We start from the raw sequence: 21,772 nt of genomic DNA on the forward strand, positions 1-21,772 counted from the left end.
TGCAGACCTGAGGGGTGCTCCTCCGTCCTCAGCCTGGATTATTCCGAAGGGCTGTCTATAGGTGCATCCATGCTGCATTCCTGTGGGGAAAGACTCAGCTACGTCTGCAGTGGAGTGCTGCAGGGAACAAGGACCTCTTCTCCAAGGTCCTTCATGATCACAGCGACTGCCTGCCTGTTGCAGTATATGTGCAGACTTTCCTGGCTGCGCCCAGCACTGCAATTGTGTCTCCGCTGTGAGAAACTACCCACCAGTGGAAAGTTCTGGAACTCAAGGCCTGCTATTTAGATTCTTTTGTCCCACAGAGTGATACTTTGATGTGGTGCTCTCCCCATTCTCCTAGCAATGGGGCTTCCTGAGAGCCAGACGGCAGTGACTGTTACTGTTCTTCTGCGTCTAGCCACTCAGCAGGGCTACCAGGCTCTGGGTTTGTGCAGGGGAATGTCTGCAAAGAGTCCTGTGATGCGATCAGTCTTCAGGTATCCCAGTCATGGATAACAGCATCTGCTCTGGTAGATGTGGCAGGGGAGTGATAAAGACTCTGTGAGAATCCTTCATTGTAGGTAGGTTTAGTGTGCTGGCTTTCTCAAATTCTGGTTATGCTAGCAGTGAAGCTGTCACATGGACAGACTGAGGACCACTGGTTGCCAGCGTGTTCCAGGTAGTAGTTTTAGCTGTTTTCTCCTTCCTGGGAGCAGTTATTCTGTCATGAGTTGCCATAATGGCCTGAGTTGGTTGGCCTCCAGCCAGGAGGGCGTGCTTTCAAGAGAGCACCACTTTCAGTATTAGCAGTAGGATCTGAGCTTGCCCTAGGTTGGCAAGGGGGAACTATTCTGGTTTCTCATATAATGGGCATTGCCATAAAGCTCCCAAGAGTTTATGTCTTACCAGGACAGGTAGGAAAAAAACATCAGATGGGGGCAGGGGTAGACAGGCCTGAGTTCCGCCTCTCCTTGGGTGGGGCATGCTGCAGCCACTGTGGCGGATGGGGAGTGGTTCTCGGGCCAATGGGGTTATATTACAGCAGGATGTATTGCTGCTTTTGCTGTGCTGTATAGTTTGCCAGAGAAGAATGGAATAGTCAGTAGTGAAAGGCCTCACCCAGCTTCTACGCAGCTGGTGAGGCCAGTGGTGATCCTGCAGTGCACGCTAACAGCACCAAGTTTAGGTGCAGGCAGCCTGCATGTGGAACTCATACCTGCCCAGGGCCATAAGCTTCCCCACTAAGAAAGCAAGCACAGCTTTCAGGGCATACCTCTCCTTGTCTACCAACAATGGTGGTCACTGTGGTGGTTTTTGGAACAACAGTTCACAGTGTGAATCTCCACACATTGTTCTTCCTGTCCAACAGAAGAGTTTTTAGATAGGGAATGTCATGATTAGATATATATTCTACTATGTTTAGAGAAAGGATTGTAAAATAACAAAATTGAACTTGAGAGACTAGAGTCTGGAGAGGGATAACAGTAATAATGGGACTCAAGAAGTTTAGGAATCAAGATCAATAGGATTGATGGATGACTGACAGGTGACAGTGATTACCCGGTTTTTGTTTTTGCTTTTTTTTGAGACAGCGTCTTGCTCTGTCACCCAGGCTGGAATACAGTGGCATAATCTCAGCTCACTGCAACCTCCACCTCCTGGGTTCAAGTGATTCTCCTGCCACAGCCTCTCGAGTAGCTGGGACTACAGGCGTGTGCAACCACGTCCATGAGCCACCAGGTCTCGCTGACTACCTGGTTTCTACTGTGTAAAACTGGATATATGGTGATGCCATTTCCTGGACAGGGAATAATAGAGATTTGTTTTTAGGCTGGGCATGGTGGCTTATGCCTGCAATCCCAGCACTGCTTGGGATTGCCCTAGATCACTTGAGCCCAGGAATTTGAGACCAGCCTGGGAAACACAGTGAGACCTCACCTGCACTAAAAATTAAAAAAAAAAAAAAAAATCAGCCAAGTTTAGTGGCACATGCCTGTAGTCCCAGCTACTCGGGAGGCTGAGGCAGAAAGATCCCCTGAGCCCAGGGGTCGAGGCTGCAAAGAGACTGATCTCACCACTGCACTCCAGCCTAGGTCTCAAAAAAAAAAAAAAATGATACTTTTTTCATTGTTGTGGTTGTTGGTTCACAAAAGGGATGACGAGTGTGTCAGTTTTGTGGGGTTTTTTTCCCCAACTGAATTAGTCTCTATTCTCTTAGTAATCTCTTCCAGGGTCAACTACTTCCACTGTAGGTGACAAAAGGTATAAGGCTCCACTTCAGATGTTGGCACTGCCAAGAGCGCGGTCTTTCCCCTTTACTGCAACTCAGAATTAAAACTTTTGCTTCTTATTTTTTATATTACAGTTCCAGCAGTAGTTTTCACTGTAGATGTTATCTAATGACAGTCTTACTCTTTCTAGTAGTGGCTTACTACCAGGCTCTAACTTCTCCAGGAACATTACAGGATGGATTTAGTTTAAATATGGATTAAAATAAAAGGTATTCTCTCAAATGAGTTTAAATGCATTTTATTTTTAGAAAACCTACATGACACACTTTTCTTAAAAACAATGCATCCACTCCATGCATCTATAGTCGAAATAAATGAAGAGCTCAAGATGACATCAGTCCTATTTGTCTTAAGTCCTGGTGTTGTGTGGATGACAAGCAGCAGCTAGTTATGATGACAGGTGACAGATTCAAAGTAACTGCCAAATTTGTTAACATTTTTTCCATTTCTGAACCACCCTTAAAGAAAGTCGTTTATGGGGTCACACTATCCTCATGACAGTCCAATAGAGCAAACATGCCATCTGGATTCATGTTTTCACCAATAAAGAACTAGCAGTTTTTGCAATTAACAAGGATGTGCTGGATTTGTTCTATAGCCTCTGTCACAAAAGGTTTTACTCTTTCTGGTCTCTATTCTTCAGGTTTGCCTTTGATTGTTTTCAGGTAATCTTTGATATAGTTCTGTAGGCATTTTTAGTGAAGCTGCTTTCTTGCAAGTGATGGTTCGTGACAGTACCAACAACAGTGATTACTGTGCTTTTGGTACCTTTGCCCTCAGGACCTTCAGCAGAGGCATTTCCATCAATGAGCAAGTCATCAGTGTCACCCTCTGTCCTACTGACCTTTCACCACCAGGCACAGCCCATCTGTAATCTCCCAAATCTTGTAAATGTGGAATAACATCTACCTCATCACAGCTGATGAGATGCTTGTAAACAATCAAGATGGCAGCTGAAGGGAGACAGAGGACAGCAGTGCTACCTTAGCAGGAACCAGGAGCTCTGGGCAAGGGTGGTGGAGCCAGAGCGCTCCAGGAAAGGCGAGCCATGGAAAAAACTGTCAGTTTTTTATGTATTGAGTTCAAGATGTCTTTAAGCACTTAAAATATTTAGGTACAGTGTCCAGTAAATTGTTAGATGTGCATATCAGGAGATCAAAGAAAAAGCACAGCATGCTGATAAACATTCATGAGTTATGAGTGAAACTAATACTAAACTAATGAGAACAGGGAGCTGTGCTTAGGAAGAAACAGAAAAGAAAGGTAGACATTAAAATGGAACTAAGAGGAATACCTCCACATTTAAAGAATAAATAAAAATGGGCTGGCAAAGATTGCAAAATGGCTTTAGGCAGAAACCAGGAGACAGGTGGGTGTCATAGAAGAATGTTTCAAGGAGGACTTGGTCAGCATTGAAAGCTACTTTTCAAAGTAAAGTAAGATAAGGAAAAGTGCCATTTGGAATTAGTGGCATGGTGATGCTTAATGAAGAGCTAATCCATTAGCATGATAGGGCAGAAGCCAGATTAGAATGAACTGAATACTGAATGGGAAGTAAGGAAATAGAAATAAGAAGTTTGATTGTAAAGGGGAGACAAGTTAAATCGTAGCTGGAAAGCAAAGCAGGTTAGAGGTGGGGTTTTCATGTTTTGTTTTTTAAAAAACTTGACAGTGATTTGAAGGTATTTAAAGCAAAAAGATAAAAGCCAGTAAAGAGAGATAGAAGTTGAAGATATAAGAAAGATAAGAGAAAATCAATAGTATAAGGTTCTTGAAGAGTTAAGAAGGAATGTGATTCAGAGGAAGTATAGAGCAGCTGTCCTTAGGAGGACGGAAAATTCTTCAATATGACAGGAAAGAATGAGAAAATAAAAGCAATTGCAGGTAAGGTATGTGCATCTGTTAGCAGGAAATTAAGGGAAATCTTGTCTGATGGTTTTAATTTTTTCTAAAGCAGAAAGCAGTTACCCGCTAAAAGTCAGAAAGAAAGTGGGAGGGTGAGAGATCTGAGAACAGTAGAGGTTTAAATAGTTGCCCAGTCAGATTCCCGTGGGATGCTTATTTCTTATTTGTTTCAGCTTTATTCCATTACCATTTTTTCTTTTTCTATACACTCACATTTAATTATAGTTTTCTAAAATGAAATAACTGCTTGAACAATTTCTCTGGTTTTATATAAAACCCGAATATCAAATTCAATTTTGCTATTACCATCACATTGACAATTTATCTATAATGCTTCCTATTAGCTCTTCTGTTTAAAATTCAAAAAGAAAGATCCATATATTATTTTACAGGAATTTCAGAACTACCAATTATGCTTACATATAGGTAAACAAGTATTTGGTATATCCACAAATTTTACCTTCATGCATCTAGAAGACACAGCATTTGTTTAGAGGACTTTACACCACATTACTTCTTTTTTTTTTTTTTGAGACGGAGTCTCACTCTTGTCACCCAGGCTGGAGTGCAATGGCACGATCTTGGCTCACTGCAACCTCTGCCTCCCAGGTTCAAGCGATTCTCCTGCCTCAGTCTCCCAAGTAGCTGGGATTACAGGCATGTACCATCATGCCTGGCTAATTTTTGTATATTTAATAGAGACAAGGTTTCACCATGTTGGCCAGGCTGGTCTCAAACTCCTGACCACAGGTGATCTGCCTGCCTCAGCCTCCCAAAGTGCTGGGATTACAGGTGTGAGCCACCGCACCCGCCACCACATTACTTTTTGACTTGTTTTTTCAAAATGGCCTCAACAATTCTCCTCGCCCTGTGCACACAGCTATTCATGCTGTGACTTTGCTTTTCCTACCATCAGGAATGGAGTCTGTTTCCTCACCCTATAAAATCTGGGGTAGCCCTGTGCTAGATTTTGCCCTACAGAATTCCATAGAAGTGACAGCAAATAACTTCCTAACCTACAATTTAAGAACCCTTATAGCTCCTACTCTCACCTTCTTGGAATGTGGTACTTCAAAATAAAAAAGCCCAAGCTAGCCTTCTGACAAATAAGGCCGCAAAGAAAAAGCCCCAGCCAACAGTACCAACTTCCTGACACAAGAACAATTTTTCTGGTTTTATATACAACCCAAACAAATGAGGGTGAGTCATTTTAGACCACTGATACCAAGCTGAACCATCAGATGATTGCAGAAGGAACCCTAGGTGAGATCAGCAAAAGAACTGCACACTTGAGCCTAGCTCAAACTGCAAATTGACAGAATTGTGAGAAAATAAAACAACTGTTTTAACCCAAAAAGTCTGAAACAATTACCTATTTTTTGGGGAGGCGTGGGGCAGTTTGTTTTTCTGAGACAGGGTCTCACTCTGTCACCCAGGCTGGAGTGCAGTGGCATGATCATGGCTTACTTCAGTCTTGACCTCCTGGGCTCAAGTGATCCTCCAACCTCAGCCTCCCAACTAGCTCAGACTACAGGCACATGCTACCATACCCAGCTAGTTTTGTATTTTTGTAGAGACAGGGTTTTGCCATCAGCTGGTCTCAAACTCCTGGGCTCAAGCAATCCACCCATCTTGGCCTTCCAAAGTGCTGGGATTATAGGATTGAGCCACTGTGCCCAGCCACACAATTACCTAATTTTAAATTTCTTTTCTATTTTGAAAATGCAGAAAAATTACTGAATATATAAACTTTTCTCATGGGAAAATCATAAACAATATCACATTTACTTTTAATATTTGCTTTGCACCTAAACTTAAGCCTTCTTTAAAACAAAATGACCAGAATTATAGTCTTAAGATTCAGCCATCGATCCATTTATTTATTAATCACCCTACTATGTTCCAGAACCAGAGAAACTGACCATATATCAGTGAACAAATAAATATTTTAAAAATCCTTGCCCTCTCAGAGTGTACACATTGGGGAGTTACAGACAATTCAATTCTAAAATACATTATTTTCTGATATGCTAGTACTACAATGACATCCATAATTTTAAAGAGAAGAACATGTATAGAAAAATGTGCATATTATGCTAATAAGCACTCTTACCCTCATGCCAAGCACCAAGAACCCAATCTCTTCCATTAATGGGTACTTGCTGACCTGTTGCTGAATCTTCTCAGATGAGGCAAAAGGATCATAGCTTTTTTGCCCTATCTTTACATCCATTATACAGGGCTTATTAAATTTATGGGTCACATCTTCCAGTTTTAGGTATAAATCTGTTATTAAAGAAAAATACTAATTAGTAATAGGCAAACATATTACTACTCAAGTACTTGTCAGGGAAAAACAAAATAAGAAAATCCTAAAACACAGAAAAAAGTTAAAATAAATCTAGAGTCAATAATTATTCTTACTCTACCTAAAAAAAAAAAAAACCTAAACCAACACATTTATAACAAGTATTAAACACCACAGAGAAATTCTTGCAAGAGGTGAATTACATAAATTCAACTATAAGCAAAAGATGGCAGATATAACATTTCAAACAATACAAAAAAGGCAATGGGATCATTTCAAAGCTTTTCTAGAATGCATTCCCCTTGTAAATACAATTTATGCCATATGTCTCAGCAGATCTCTTAGTATTTTAACAATTTTAAAACATCTATTATTTTAAGCTTAGTAATAGGAATAAATCCTTCCCACAGAGTAACACAAGAGAAGTACAGATTAAGAAAGGGCAAACTAATCCAAATGACAATCATCGTCAAACATACATTCTAGTCTTACTAATTTCAAAGGAAAAATAAAAAAAATAAGTATCTTGCCTTTTTATTTTTTTGTGACAGGGTCTTGCTGTGTTGCTTGGACTAGAGCGCAGTGGCCAATCTTGGCTCACTACAACCTCCTCCTCCCAGGATCAAGCAATTCTTGTGCCTCAGGCGCCTGAGTAACTGGGATCACAGGCCACAGCCTGGCTGATTTTTATATTTTTAGTAGAGATGGTATTTTACCATGTTGGCCAGCCTGATCTCAAACTCCTAGCCTCACGTGATCTGCCCACCTCGGTTTCCCAAAGTGCTGAAATTAGAGGTGTGTGTGACCATGACCAGCCCATCTTGCTTCTTTTTAGAACACAGTCATTCCCCAAAAGTTGGTCTGTAAATCATGTTGACATCCTGCACACATCTTTCCACAAAAAAATTAAATAGAGATTCAAATATGGTATTATAAAAGCCCCAGTTATCATACACAGCTGATCTGCTTATAGTTTTGGCTTGAAAGCAAGCATCCAGGTCCCCTGAGGGAAGCAGTAAGGAAAGAAATTCTTCCTCCTTTCCTAGGTTAAAGAATTGTCTCAAATTTCTGAATGAGCTCATGAATCATTTTTTAGTTAGGAATGTAATAAGAAGTATTTCTCCTCAAAGACAGAAAAAATTACCAACAACCAACATGACAAATAAGGTTAGAGAAGGTGTGTATTTTCTCTGAATTAAATAAATGGGTAGCAGGGGTAAGAGAAGCCTTACTCTCTGATGTCCTTTCATTATTCCTGTCCCACCAAGACTAGCATAGTTATTAAATTACAATAAAGAAATCTGTGCTCAAACAAAAGTGAGAACCCAGTTAGGGTTTGGAAAAGTTTTAAGCCCCTCAGATTTAAAAGGTATAAATCTTCTCCTTCAAAGGATAAGAGGTACTTTTTATCCCTTAGTCAAAGACAATGAGAGCAAGGTTATAACTCTGTAGAACTAGGTGAAGTTAAGCCCAAATATGACAAAAAAGTTACTGCAGTCCAAGGGAGCAGCACTGACACACCCCAGGAGCCCTCCACACCTGAAAGAAAGGTTCTCCCAGACAGATACCTTGAGGATAAAAGAAAACAAAAGATCTTGACACAGACATGAAACTGTTGTCTGTGAAAGCTAATGAGACAAGTAGAAAAATATCTTGATGAAGGAGCTGGAACACACCCAAGCTTCTGTGTCTAAAAGATAACCACAAATGGTATGAAAGAAGAAAGTAGCATAGTATAGTTACCTTCAGATTTTCTCCTCCCATCTCCAACCATCTTAAGCAAAAAAGAAGAAAACAGATCCAGCCCCTCTCTAGGGCTACATAATAATTTCAGTAAAAAGACTTGAATTTCAAATATCACAAAAAAACTAATTAGATTGTAATATATAGTACAGTAGATCCTTGGCATTCATAAATTTATTATCATTAATTTAGACTCAAGAGACTCCACAAATCTTCCTGAAGTAAAGTTGTATACGAGAGTATAAAGATAGTGAGAGAACCTAGCTAACTGTCATAGCATTTATATCTCAGTGTAGGGTTAGTACCTTCCACCTGTCAATTTGGTACTGATTAAAAACAAACAACAAACTGTTTCTTTATGATAAGACAAAGATGACAGAAGCTAGGGTAGAGACTTTGCAAATCTGAAATAAAATCACCTATCTCTGCCTTTTTCTCTCTGAAAGGAGGAAAATACAAATGCAAACTCTATATATAGTGGGAATACAATACGTCTTTGCTGAATAAATGAGTGTTTGCCCTTCCCATTCCTATGGTCCAACGGAACTTCAGACTTGGCCTTTCCTCACGCTATAATAAATTGAGGCATCCCTTTAGTAAATAGGGGCAAGTATAATGCGTTTTATTTGATGTTTAGTTAGACTAGCCAAGTGTGTTTTTCTTTACTTTACTTTCAGGTTCTTGTTATGTTTCATATGTTTGGAGTTACCAAATAACTGCTAAATTACTTCTTATTAGCCTTCAGAAATAAAACCATAAGTTAAGCCTACTGAAGACTGGTTTGGTGTTTTCTTTCCATTCTCTAATCTCAAATTTTTTTTAAGTGAAAATAAGAATTTGAGATTCTCATTTCTATCTTTCCCTCTGAGTTAAAAAATAAACATCAAAACCCGCTTTAGAGATGCAGAATTCTGAAGAAAGAATGTGATACCATGTATCTCACAACTTAACTGCAAGTGCTTTTGAAAAAGGTAAATAGGGCATGAAAGTCTTATTTTAAAAGTCTTACTTTACTTATTTAAAGTCTTACTTTACTAAGTATTGTTGTCTGGGTTGGTCTCCATCTTATAAACATTGAGTTGCAATGTAATGTATTTATTATGTATCATAGACAAAGAAGTTTATTCCCCTCATGACCTAAAGACCCAGTGTTTTGTTGTATTTTTTCCTTTTAGACAAAGAAGTTTTAAAAACACTTGACTAGAATAGATGGGATGTCACTGTGTCGTGAGTGTGTCTGCCCAGCTCAAGAACTATCCTCAGACCTACAGAAGTGGTCCCTTTGCCAGCACCATCATACTTTGGGAATCCAGCCCATGGGCCACAGTCACTAGGGCAGGAGCAAATATCTGATACAAGCTTGGCCAGTCTTGCCAATTTGGGACTGGAACGCAGAGAAAACCTGTTGCTGACCTCTGCAGATGACTGGTACTATATAACATGCAAGTCCCTTGGTAGGGAAGGGAGAGACATGGATAGCAAGTAAGGCAAAGGAGAGAAGAGGAAGGATTAAGAAAATATGCAGAGAGAGATCTCCCTGGGCTAGGGTTCAGATTCTGGTTCCAGTCCCATCTAGACTCAAATGCATGACTCTTGGTTTTCATAAGACACCCTCATATCCTTATAAGAACTTATCGTTTTTGTTTAATCAAGTTCAAGTTTATTTCTGTGACATGTGCCCAAAGAATCTTAACTGAGAGGATAAAGTTTAAAGCAACTGCTTTGTAAGAAGGAAAGGTACGCTCAAATCTCAACTCTATCATTTGCTAGTCTGTGACCTCAGGAGCACTTTTCAAAACCCCAATTGTATGTAAAATGGAGATAATTATAGACTCTACCAGCAGGAATATTAAGAAGACTAAATGACATGATGTACAGTAAAAGCACTCAGCATAGTGTCAGTCCTGTCCTATAAATGAAGGTTACATATTCCCACATCATCTCCAAAATAAAATTTCACACATTCCATATGTAATTACTGTCAAGGCACATAAGTGAAGAAAACAGATAAAAATTCTGCCTTCATAGAGGTGTTTTTGAAGAGTTGAAATAGCATTACATTTAGCATAATGGCTACTACATATTTGGTACTCACTGAATATTTATTAATTTTACCTGTAAGTGTATATAAATATTAAAAAAGCAAGTCACTGATAAATATTAAAACCTGCTAACTATGTTAGGTCACCAATGAGTCCAGGTCTAACTTCGATATTCAGTATAAATAAAAATATAAGATGATTCCCTGGAGTCTGTTCTTTCCCTTCCAGACGAGACAGACATAAGAAACACAAAATAAAAAGATGTAGTCGTAACTCAGTTATGCACTTGATAATGGATATTCTCCAACCCTCAGGCTAGTATCAAGCCTTAGTCTTTAGTTCAATATTAAAAAGAATACCTATATATAATGAACCTACTTATTACATATTGATTTCCTCTCAAGTTAAAGTAACTCTCTTTTGCATGTGTCATGACTGCAAAACACACTCAGATCTGACCACTAACCTCCAAGTAGGCCCTTAAAGTTGCTCAACTATCTTACTCTATTTCCCAAATCTCCTCACTTTTCCATCCTCTAAGACTACTATTTCATCATTCCTTCCCCGCTCATCCATAAGCTCAGCTTGCCTATTTTTTTTTTTAACTGTCAAGAAAAAGTTAAAGATTAGTCAAGGTTATAGATGCCAACGGTTACTGCAGTAAATATGAGAGCTGGGTTTTCTCTGATGCAATATTAACGTTAAAAAGATGATAGCAAATAGGAAATTTGTTCTAAGACTCATCCAAAATAATCTAATGAACTAAAAATAAGATAGATTTTTGTTGTTGTTATTGCTGTTTTTGTTTGAGACAGGTCTCAATCTGTCACCCAGGCTGGAGGATAGTGGTACAATCATAGCTCACTGCAGCCTCAAACTCCTAGGCTAAAGTGATCCTCCCATTGCGGCCTCCTGAGTAGCTGGTACTACAGGTGCATGCCACCACACCCAGCTAATTTTTCTTTTCTTTTTCTTTTTTTTGAGAGAGGGTCTCACTCTGTCACCCAGGCTGGAGTGCAGTGGCACGATCTCAGCTCACTGCAACCTCCACATCCTGGGTTCAAGCAATTCTCCTGCCTCAGACTCCTGTGTAACTGGAACTACAGGCACCCACCAACATGACTGGCTAATTTTTGTATTTTAGTAGAGACAGGGTTTTTACCACGTTGGCCAGTCTGGTCTCAAACTCCTGACCTCGGGTGATCCACCTTCCTCAGCCTCCCAAAGTGCTGGGATTACAGGCATTAGCCACTGTGCCTGGCCTAATTTTTAAAATTTGTTGTAGATATAGAGTCTTGTTATGTTGCCTAGGCTGACCTTAAACTCCTCCTTAAGCAATCCTCCTACCTTGGCCTCCCAAAGTGCTGGGATTACAGGTGAGAGCCACTGAGCCTGGCAAGACAGATATGTTCTATCTGGAATAGCTTAAGTTCACTCTGTTCAAGGTCAAGAATACAGACTATATTAATATGATGTTTGGAAAATACCTTGTAAAATAATTATAATGAGTATTTCATATGATGTAGTTTATAGGTAAAGGCAGAATATTAGAATAGAGCTTATTTTTGCATATATATACATAGACGTGTATATCATAAACATAGCATAATTAACTAGATTTACTTTTATAATTCTGGAAACTCTATTTAGGACTCTTATGAAGCCAGTCCTGCAGAAGTCTTAAGGATCTAAGAGATCTAAGAGACAGTCTGTCAAGCTTAATGCTGGTACTTGTATAATAAATAAAAGGACATCTACTCTTCATAAATACATGGAGTTCATTTCAAAAGGTAACAATGTTTAGAAATATAGTTATGTTTAAGAGGCTATGGTCAATAACCTATCATTTATTAATTTATAGAAAGTATATAAAGAATTTCCATAGTCCTTTAATTTTTTTGAGGTAAAGACCATGAAAATACCATGTGTTAAGAAATACAACACTTTCTGCTGTTTTAAGCAGACTAAATAAGATCTCTCTGTGGCATTACCAAGGATATTGTTTTCATGATCAAAATATTTGTATATTTCGGGATGCTGATGATAGTATAAGATTACATTAGATTAAATGAAGTAACTCAGGAATGGAAAACCAAACATCATATGTTCTCATTCATAAGTGGGAGCTAAGCTATGAGGATGCAAAGGCATAAGAATAATACAATGGACTTTGGGGATTCTGAGGAAAGGGCAGAAGGCGGGTGAGGGATGAAAGACTACACATTGGGTACACTGCTCGGGTGATGGGTACGCCAAAATCTCAGAAATCACCACTAAAGAACTTATACATGTAAACAAACACCACCTGTTTCTCAAAAACCTATTGAAATTAAAAAAAAAAAAAAAAAAAATTGGCTGGGCACAGTGGCTCACACCTGTAATCCCAGTACTTTGGGAGGCCGAGGCAGGTGGGTCACGAGGTCAAGGGTTCGAGACCAGCCTGGTCAACATGGTGAAACCCCATCTCTACTAAAAATACAAAAATTAGCTGGGTGTGGTGACGTGTGCCTATAATCCCGGCTACAGGGTAAGCTGTGGCAGAAGAATCCCTTGAACCCAGGAGGTGGAGGTTGGAGTGAGCCAAGATTCTACCACTGAACTCCAGCCTGGGTGACAGAGTGAGATTCTGTCTCAAAATAAATAAATAAATAAAATAAAAAATAAAGATTACATAATGTGACTATGAATGAAGAAAACTTTTCTATTTTGTTAAATATATATAATTAAATATAATTATCTTAAACATAAGTTAAATATATATATTGTTTTATAATACATTAGGTATAAAAAAAATTCCTTTAGCTAATTTTCTATAGCTAGTCTTGATGCCCTAATAAAAAGAGGTAAAAAGTGCCCAACAGAAAAGTCTCAAAAAGTCTACAGATAGCTAAATAATAAAGATGAAATAACTAGTTCATTTAAAGGGAAGGCAATAGGGAGGACATTTAGGGAATTGAAGGAGTACTTACTGATATCCCCTTAATCAATATTGTTGATTTCATAAATTATGAAAATATGGGTTTCAAGTTTCATTAAGTTTTTCCTTACCCTATCTGGAAAATCTACTAGGTGTTAGCTACCATCTTGATTTCTAAACCTCACAAAAAAGGAGGAAAGACCAGATGAAGAACCACTGCTCAATTATGAAGCCAACTGGAAAAACAGATATTATGGTTTGGCTCTGTGCTCCCACCCAAATCTCAGCTCCAATTGCAATTCCCACGTGCTGAGGGAGGAACCTGGTTGGGGGGTGATTGAATTATATGGGTGTCTTCCCCCACATTGTTCTCATGATAGTGAGGGAGTTCTCATGAGATATGATGGTTTTAAAAGTGGCAGTTTCCCCTGCACTTTCTCTCTCCTGCCATCATTTAAGATGTGCCTTGCTTCCCCTTCACCTTCCACCATGATTATAGGTTTCCTGAGGCCTCCTCTGCCATGCAGAACTGTGAGTCGACTAAACTTCTTCTCTTTACAAATTATCCAGTCTCAGGAAATATCTTTAAAGCAGTATGAAAAATGGACTAATAGAAGAGACAAGATCTTTCTTTTCCATATCAATCTTCAGCTATTTCTAAGAACAACACAAGTTGAAAGCAGAAAGAATAATAAGTAGAGACCTGGGGCCCCAGATTTAGAGTAAAGGAAGAGGGATGTAACAAACAAGTATGTCAGCTTGTTTTAGTTCACGCTTTCTGCAACATGACTAGTAGCTAGATCCAGAAAACCGCCAATCAATCATGCTAGAGATTACATTTTGAAAACTCTCAATTTTTTCAAACCTACTTGATGTTATACTTTTCTGTCCCTCCAAATAATTATACCCAAACGTTTTGGATGCTACATGTATAGCCTTTTATGTGTTCATACACAGGTACAAATGATATTTATTATATATAACTAGGCTGAAATGTTCAAAGCTAATTGCCAACAAATGTTATATTTTTCAAATTCCACTGTTCATGTTCTAAAATTAGATAATCGTGGTGATCGTACAATTCTGTGAATATATTAGAAACCACTGAGTTGTATGCTTTAAATGGGTGAGTTTTATGGTATGTAAATTATACCTCAATAAAACTACCATAACAGAATTAAAAGAAAAAAACCTCATTGGTCAGAACGTTCTTATTCTTCAAATTATTATTATGTAATAATTTATTGAACAAGTTGGCTTTCAGCATTTTACTACTTCGTATTATTAAAAACAATATCAGCTTTATAAAACTCCACTCTGAACACATAAGAAAAGACACCCAAACAACAACAAAACCAACAGGAAATAATGTCATTAGTTTAAGACCACATAAAACACAATAATGCAAACCGTAGTATTCTACTAAAATTTAAGAAAATATGTTTTCATGATCCTGTGAGCTAAATATGTACATAAGTTTGTCATCTTATATTTCTTTCATTTACAATCAAAAGGATAAAAACAGAAAGATGATTATATGAAACTGCTAGTAAAATCAAAGAAAAATAATCTGCGTGGTCCAACAGTTTTGTCCAACTTCTTCCAAAGCTAAGGAAGTAAGAAATAAGTAGAAAATCACTTGAGGCAATTGTTGGTACTACTGGACCACTCTGTTAACATATATAACTTTATTCCTTGTCCTTTTTTAGCCTTCAGTTTATATTTTCTCCTCTCTTCACTCAGCTTCCTTACTTCATTCTCTCATCTCAGTAGCACCAATATCTCCATTTATTTTCAAATGAGAGAATTAGAGTTTATACAATATTTTCACATAAGATAACATGCATCTTCACAACTCTGTGGTATTACTTTCTATTTGTAGAAAAGGTGGAGCTCGAAAAGGTTACTGAGTTAGCTAAGTTCACAAAACTTGTAAATAACCAAGATAGAGGCCAAATATTTTAACTTCAAAGTTACTGCTCCTTCTATATTAGCATAGCTGAACTTCAAGATTATATAGTATTAAAGGCCAAAAAGATTGATTACTAGCAATCCTTTGATTATTTAAATCATATGTTAGTAGTCCTAAACTAAAAATGTTATCTTTAATTAAAATATTTCTTCTCTTATCCAAATTCTTTCTGTATATTCTACTCATAGTAATTATGCTGTGTTTGCTAGTTATGCTCTTTCCAAACAATCTTTTAAACTAAGCATTTAATTATCTAGATTTTTAATCAAACACCATCCTCAGCAACCTTTGTTAATTTTTCAGCATCACTTTATGGAAGAATAATGATTTATTCTAAATTAAACAGCAATCAGAAGCAATGTTCATTGGAATCTAGATATTGTAACTTCTCCTTTCCTTTATCTCATTTCTAGCATTCCTGAAAACTTCCACTTACCACAACGGGGGAAAGAAAAGGAAGACATTAAATGGAAAGGTCTACAAAGCAAAGGAGTTTCTACAGGCATGTGTGAGAGATTATATAGAGAATAATGACCAAATTGGGGGGCAATCATAATGACTTGTGAAGTAATTTAAGCAAAATGTTTATCTGAATCATAGATAAATATGTATCTGTGTGTGTGTGTGTGTGTGTGTGTGTGTATAAAAAAATATATATATATACACACCTGTAAGCCCACAAAAAGAAGGAAGGAATTAAGGGAGGGAGGAAGGAAAAAAGAAAATTGATGGAGCTTCAGCTCACTTTCTTTTTTTCCATACAATTAAAGTACAGGGGAATCCTAAATAAAAGGGAGCCATCGATTTACTATTAGCTAGCTGAGGAGACTCACAGAGAGATACCAGGGTTCCCTATTAGCAAAATCTGGCACATGAAGTCAGTAAGTCATAGGAAGACAAGAACTGACAAAAGGAATAGGCAGGCACAGACTGGAATCCCCTTCTCTTTCTGTCTTCAAAGTGTGCTTCAAGAACTATCCACATCAGAAACACCCATGGCTTTTATTTAACAAGCATATCACTATACTCCAACATATACCTGTATAAAAAAAAATGTCTGGGAGTTGGACTTATACATTTGCATTTTAACAAGACCACAGGTTATTTTTAAACCCATTGAAGTTTGAAGCTCTTTCCCCTCAATTCACCTTTGTCAATGGTTAGTCAGTCAAGCTGCTTGTTTAATTAAATTGTGCATGCTCTGGTAAAGGCCTTCTGGGGGCAAATACTGCTTCAGGTATTAGTTAATCTTTAAAAAGAGAAATTCTGCACCCTTATTTAGGTCATTTTATTCTCTATGACACTTACCAGTGTTTTTTAAAGGACTGTGATTTAAAGCCTAGAGGTGAGGGATGAAGGAATAGGTTAAGAGATAGGGAGGAAGTCATGCAGAGACAGTATTTTTCTTGATTTTTAAAACATTACTCAAAATGGGAAAAGAAACTGCACAATAAATTAGGACAGAACATCTGCAAATCAAGATAGCATTAAGTATCTATGCTTCCATTCAACTATAAGAGATTGACCATTTACTTGTATATGCCATTTTAAAAATGGTTATGAAAACAAAAGTATTAATAAGCTTTATTTAGTGAAAGAAAGATTACAAAGCAAAACATACATATTTTGTGTTTTTGTAATACATACTAGGTCATATTTTAATTTTACATAAGGCCTTTAAAGAAGCTACACTCATGAATTAAAAGATAATTTTTATGAAAAGATTACCATTTGGTGCAGTGGGAGGTGACCAGATGCCATAATATTTTGGTAAATATTTTCGTAGCTCTAGAAGAACACCATCAGTACAGTCAGCAGCATAAACCTGAAATAGAGAAATATAACATTGCTAGGTTCCTATAATGCTTTGTAACTGCCCTGCACATTTCTCAGATAAAATATATTATGTTGAATCATAATTCATCTGGTTTGGCCTCAATTGCAAGTAAATTTGGAACAAGGAAAAAATATTACTGTGGGTCTCCAATGAGTAACTATGTATTATTTAGAGTACGCTCTTCTTGGATATCTAATTCTAGCCTTTTACTGTCCTTGGACTATTTTACAACTTTGTAAGTTACAAATATTGATAGCAAATGCAAAATGACTCTTGTCCATAGACATGTAAATAAATTCTGGTCAGAGGACGTTCTTCGGACTTTCCTCCATGCATCCTGAGAGGAGGAAATGTAATGTCCATATGAAAATTCATTTCAAACTTCCATTATTCCACATAAATGTGTGTTTCCTTGACTTCTCTTTTGAATCAGTTTTAAAATCTACCTGGTTCCCTCATTAAACAATATATTAAAGCAAATCTTTAACACATATTTATTTTATATCTGTAAGTGGAGTTTTGCTTTTATCTCACTGAAGTTTACTGGTGTAAAATGCTTATGAAAACTTGTTTTAGAATCTAATTATATATGTCAAACCATATTAATGTCAAGTAGCTGTATGCAACATAATTCTTCAGAATAAACTCAAGTGTAGCAGACTCTTGGCAGACCAAATATCCATGTGGTACACCGTATTTCTCAGACTCCCCTGTTGAAATGTTAGCAGAAGTGATATCAGTCACTTCCAGGCCAGGGTAATTTGGAGCAAGTATACCTGAATGTCCCTCCATTTCTAACACAATGACCATGGGTGCAGAGTTGAGGATGAGCTAATTATAAGACGGAAGAATAAAACAGATCTCTGTGTACTGATCTAAAGAACTCCATGATGTACTTAAAAATGAAAAAGATAAAAGGCATATTACATACAAATATATATAGTAGGTTAATGAAATTAAGTAAGATACACGTGTGCATCATCTCTGTAAAGGCACAGGAAAAATTAAAAATATGCATTTAAAACTACTCATAGTTTAATTCTGAAATGGAAATGAAAGAGAGATAAATTTTTTCTTCTGATTTTTAATATTTTTTAAAAGTAGTGGGACTGGTGTTTACTGTAATATGCCAGATGAGATAACCTAAAAATCTTTCTCTCTAGAAATGTAGAATAAACTATAACAAATATTTTCTTAAATGCATAGCTGGGCTGTCAAGGAAAAAAAAGGGAATTCTTCTTAGTTTTGTATGCTTAGTACAATTCTTCTCAGTTTTTGCATGAAACAAAAGTGTTAACCTGAGCAGTGATGTCTGGGCTTCACAGAGGTTCACTCAAGACTTAAACCAAAGGATCTCAGAACTCGGGGACAAGGCAGAGCTGAGGACAGTTACTATACTAAAACATAGAGAGTGAATAATATTCTAAATCCTGAACTTGGCTTCCTTCCTTCCCGCAACCACTAAACTCCAAGAATGCTGGCAGCTAAGCTGATATGAGAAAAACAGAGAAGCGGCAAATAAACAATATTAGGAATAAAAAGGGAATCTCAACTGACAGAGCAGAAATTGTTTTAAAATACTAGGAAAAGCTTTGTCAAGTGGGCAATTTTGTATTAAAAAGGTAATTTAGGCCAGGTGCAGTGGCTAACACCTGTAATTCCAGTACTTTGGGGGGCTGAGGTAGGTGGATTACCTGAGGCCAGGAGTTCTAGTCCAACATGGCGAAACCCCATCTCCATCAAAAATACAAAAATTAGCTGGCATGGTGGCATGAGCCTGTAATCCCAGCTACTCAAGAGGCTGAGGGAGGAGAATCACTTGAACTTGGGAAGCCAAGGTTGTAGTGAGTACAGAGATAGCGCCACTGCACTCCAGCCTGGGCAACAGAGCAAGATCACATCTCAAAAAAAAAAAAAAAAAAAAAAAAAATGTATTGTACTATCACACTAACAAATAAAAAATCTGAAACGCTGGAGCGTAGTGGCTCAATCTTGACTCACTGCAACCTCTGCCTCCTGGGTTCAAGTGACTTTCCTGCCTCAGTCTCCCAAGTAGCTGGGATTACAGACATGATAATATAGAAATCTATTTTTGTATTTCACCACATTAACAGATTAAAGAAGGAAACTCACATCATCATTTCAATAGATATCAAAAAGGTAGCTGGAAAATATTCAATATTCAATTCATGCTTTAAATTGTTTCCTAAAACTAGAAGGGTCAGGCATCATGGCTCATGTCTGTAATCACAGAAGTTTGGGAGGCAGAGGCAAGAGGATTGCTTGAGCCTAGGAGTTCAAGACCGGCCTGGAGAACATAGTGAAACCTCATCTCTACAAAAAAACTTTTTAAAAATTAGCCATGCATGCTGGCCTGTGCCTGTAGTTCCAGCTACTGTGGGGAGGTTGGGGTAGGGGTGGGGAGATACTGAAGTGAGAGGGTCGCTTGAGCCTAGGTGTTCAAGACTAGCCTAGGCAACAAAGTGAGATCCCATCTCTACAAAAAATACAAGAATTAGCTGGGCTTGGTGACACACGCCTATAGTTCCAGCTACCTAGGAGGAAGAGGCTAAGGTGGGAAGATAGCTTGAGCCTGGGAGGCAGAGGTTGCAATGAACCGAGATCGTGCCACTGTATTCCAGCCTGGGCAACAGAGCCAGACCTATCTCAAAAAAAAAAGAAAAAAAACAGAAAAGATGCTACGTATTGTCCCTTTCCCACTCCACCCCTCTCTACCCAAGAGGCTGACTTAAATCAACTGCATCAGTGAGGTCCTTTGCCTTCTTGCCCTTAGAAGGCAAAAATAAGACACTTCTGATACCCTCTAGGGTATGAGAAGAGTTGAAGAATTGAGGTCAGTTATTTACTTCTCTAGCTTCCTCCTTAACAGGTCATATCTTCTCATAAAGTTACCTTCCCTGGGTTCCAGGAACTGTTCTCTCCACATCGGGCCCAGGGATGGTATAACATTATAACATCTCTTGCATGTTGCCATAAGCTCTGACCCTACCTTTGTAAACAGTTCCTTTATGAAACCAACTGAGCATACCATTCGTTTCTTTACAAAATGTTGCCTCACAGAGGGTAATTTCAATTTCCTTAACCTGAGAAGAAGTATCTACCACAAGCACAGAATAAGAATCCAAGAATTGAAATAGAAAATACTAGACTGAATCACATAAAGATAAGCATTGTTTTCCATGAAGGTTTTGTTTCTGTTACAAACACACAGTGACCATGCTGTCAAGTATGTGTCTTACTGTGAGTCATCACCAGACAACTCTGAAAAACACTTTTAATACAACGAAACAATCTTACCTCACTTACCATATTATAGAATTCCAGCTCTCTTGGGCCCCTTGGAGGTGGTTGTAACTGTTTCAAAACTGTGCCATCTGGATGTTGCAGTATACCTATGGAACAAAAATCAGAAATTTTTTAATGCTTTAATAATAATAAAGTGTGCTTCATAAAATAGATTTGTTCCTGAAGTGACAGGTAAACTACTTCCTTTAAACTTAAGGGTTTACTTTTACTTATTTCAGAAATTCTAACATTCAACCAACAGGTTTCAGTACTTGTTATATGCAAAGCACCAGAACACAAATTCCAAATATCTTAGTTTTATTTTCTCCAACCACTACCTCTTTTGACACCCTCAGGCTTTATAATACGTAGAACATATGTGTAACATTGTATAGAAATTCCTCAGTAATAGGCTTTCCGTAAGATGTTAATTTATAGTTATAAGAAGCAAGTTAAAAGCAATAGCACAAATTGACCCGACTTTTAAAACCAGAAAAGAACATATGTGTTAACAGTGGCCATATATGAATTTCCTACTTGGTAATTTTTTATAAACCTCTCTTGTCTCTTATAAGAAAGCAACTAAAGTATTTCCTGATTCAAATGTACCATATACAATTGTATAGATAGTACAAGGGCATCTAGCCAATAGGTAAAGTGACAGCTGAAATCAGGCAACAAGCCTAGAGCAGGAAGGGGTACCATTTTATAATCTGCCCACTCAAAGGAGGAGACTTTTTATAAAGTTACCATATGTATACCAACACTGGTCCTACCCCTATCCCATGAAGATTCATTCCAAATTTATACGTTAAAATCTTAAATTTTGATATATTGGTATTTTATAAAATCATGCTAGTTAGAATATGACTCAAATAAACATATTTAGAATTCTGATAAAATATGCCACTTGAGTTTCCTTTTCTTTTTGGCAAGTGTTAGGAATTTTTTTCTTCCTATCAGACAGGTAATGTGCTAACACTGTAACAAGATTGGAGTGAGCCACATCTCACACATGAGCATGAAAACTCAATCATCGTGCTTATGAACTACAGAACAATCTAGAATTTTTAATAATGGCAAAAATGCAGAATTCAGCCAACAGAAGCAGACAGAAAATCTCAAGAGATACAGAAGTCAAGTTGTTGTTGTTTTTAATCTTAAGACTTAGACATAAGCCAGGCATACTGGCTCACACCTGTAATTCCAGCACTTTGGTAGGCTGTGGCTGGAAGATCACTTGAGGCTCAGAGTTTGAGATCAATCTGGGCAACATAGTAGAGCCTGTTTCTACAAAAAATTAAAAAAAGAAAATTAGCTGGGCGTGGTGGCATGTGTCTATAGTCCCAGCTACTCAGGAGAATGAGGTGGGAAGATCGCTTGAACTCAGGTGTTTGAGACTACAATTAGCTATGATCACACCACTGCACTTCAACCTGCGTGACAGAGCAAGAGACCCTCTCTAAAAA

The 21,772-nt window shown here is 37.8% G+C and overlaps 1 protein-coding gene, 1 non-coding gene and 1 pseudogene across 3 annotated transcripts in view; all 3 read right to left on the minus strand.

Annotated features, from left to right (window-relative positions):
* Positions 1-21,772, minus strand: part of IPMK (inositol polyphosphate multikinase) — a 56,914-nt gene that overhangs the window by 16,452 nt on the left and 18,690 nt on the right. The window contains exons 2-4 of one of the 2 annotated variants that reach the window (XM_017542252.1): positions 20,325-20,410; positions 16,889-16,985; positions 6,292-6,464 (exon numbers count right to left, since the gene is read on the minus strand). In XM_017542252.1, the coding sequence (XP_017397741.1) occupies positions 6,292-6,464; positions 16,889-16,985; positions 20,325-20,410 (356 nt within the window). Of the gene's footprint in view, positions 1-6,291; positions 6,465-16,888; positions 16,986-20,315; positions 20,411-21,772 lie in introns of both variants that reach the window. The other variant, XM_017542251.1, reaches the window with a different exon arrangement.
* Positions 2,496-4,644, minus strand: LOC108313734 (annotated as a pseudogene).
* Positions 21,261-21,364, minus strand: LOC119473252. The gene has a single exon (XR_005202453.1). It is a non-coding gene; the product is annotated as a small nucleolar RNA U13 (small nucleolar RNA).

The sequence above is a fragment of the Cebus imitator genome, unplaced genomic scaffold (assembly GCF_001604975.1).
Source record: "Cebus imitator isolate Cc_AM_T3 unplaced genomic scaffold, Cebus_imitator-1.0 Scaffold142, whole genome shotgun sequence".
In the NCBI taxonomy this organism is placed as follows: Eukaryota; Metazoa; Chordata; class Mammalia; order Primates; family Cebidae; genus Cebus; species Cebus imitator.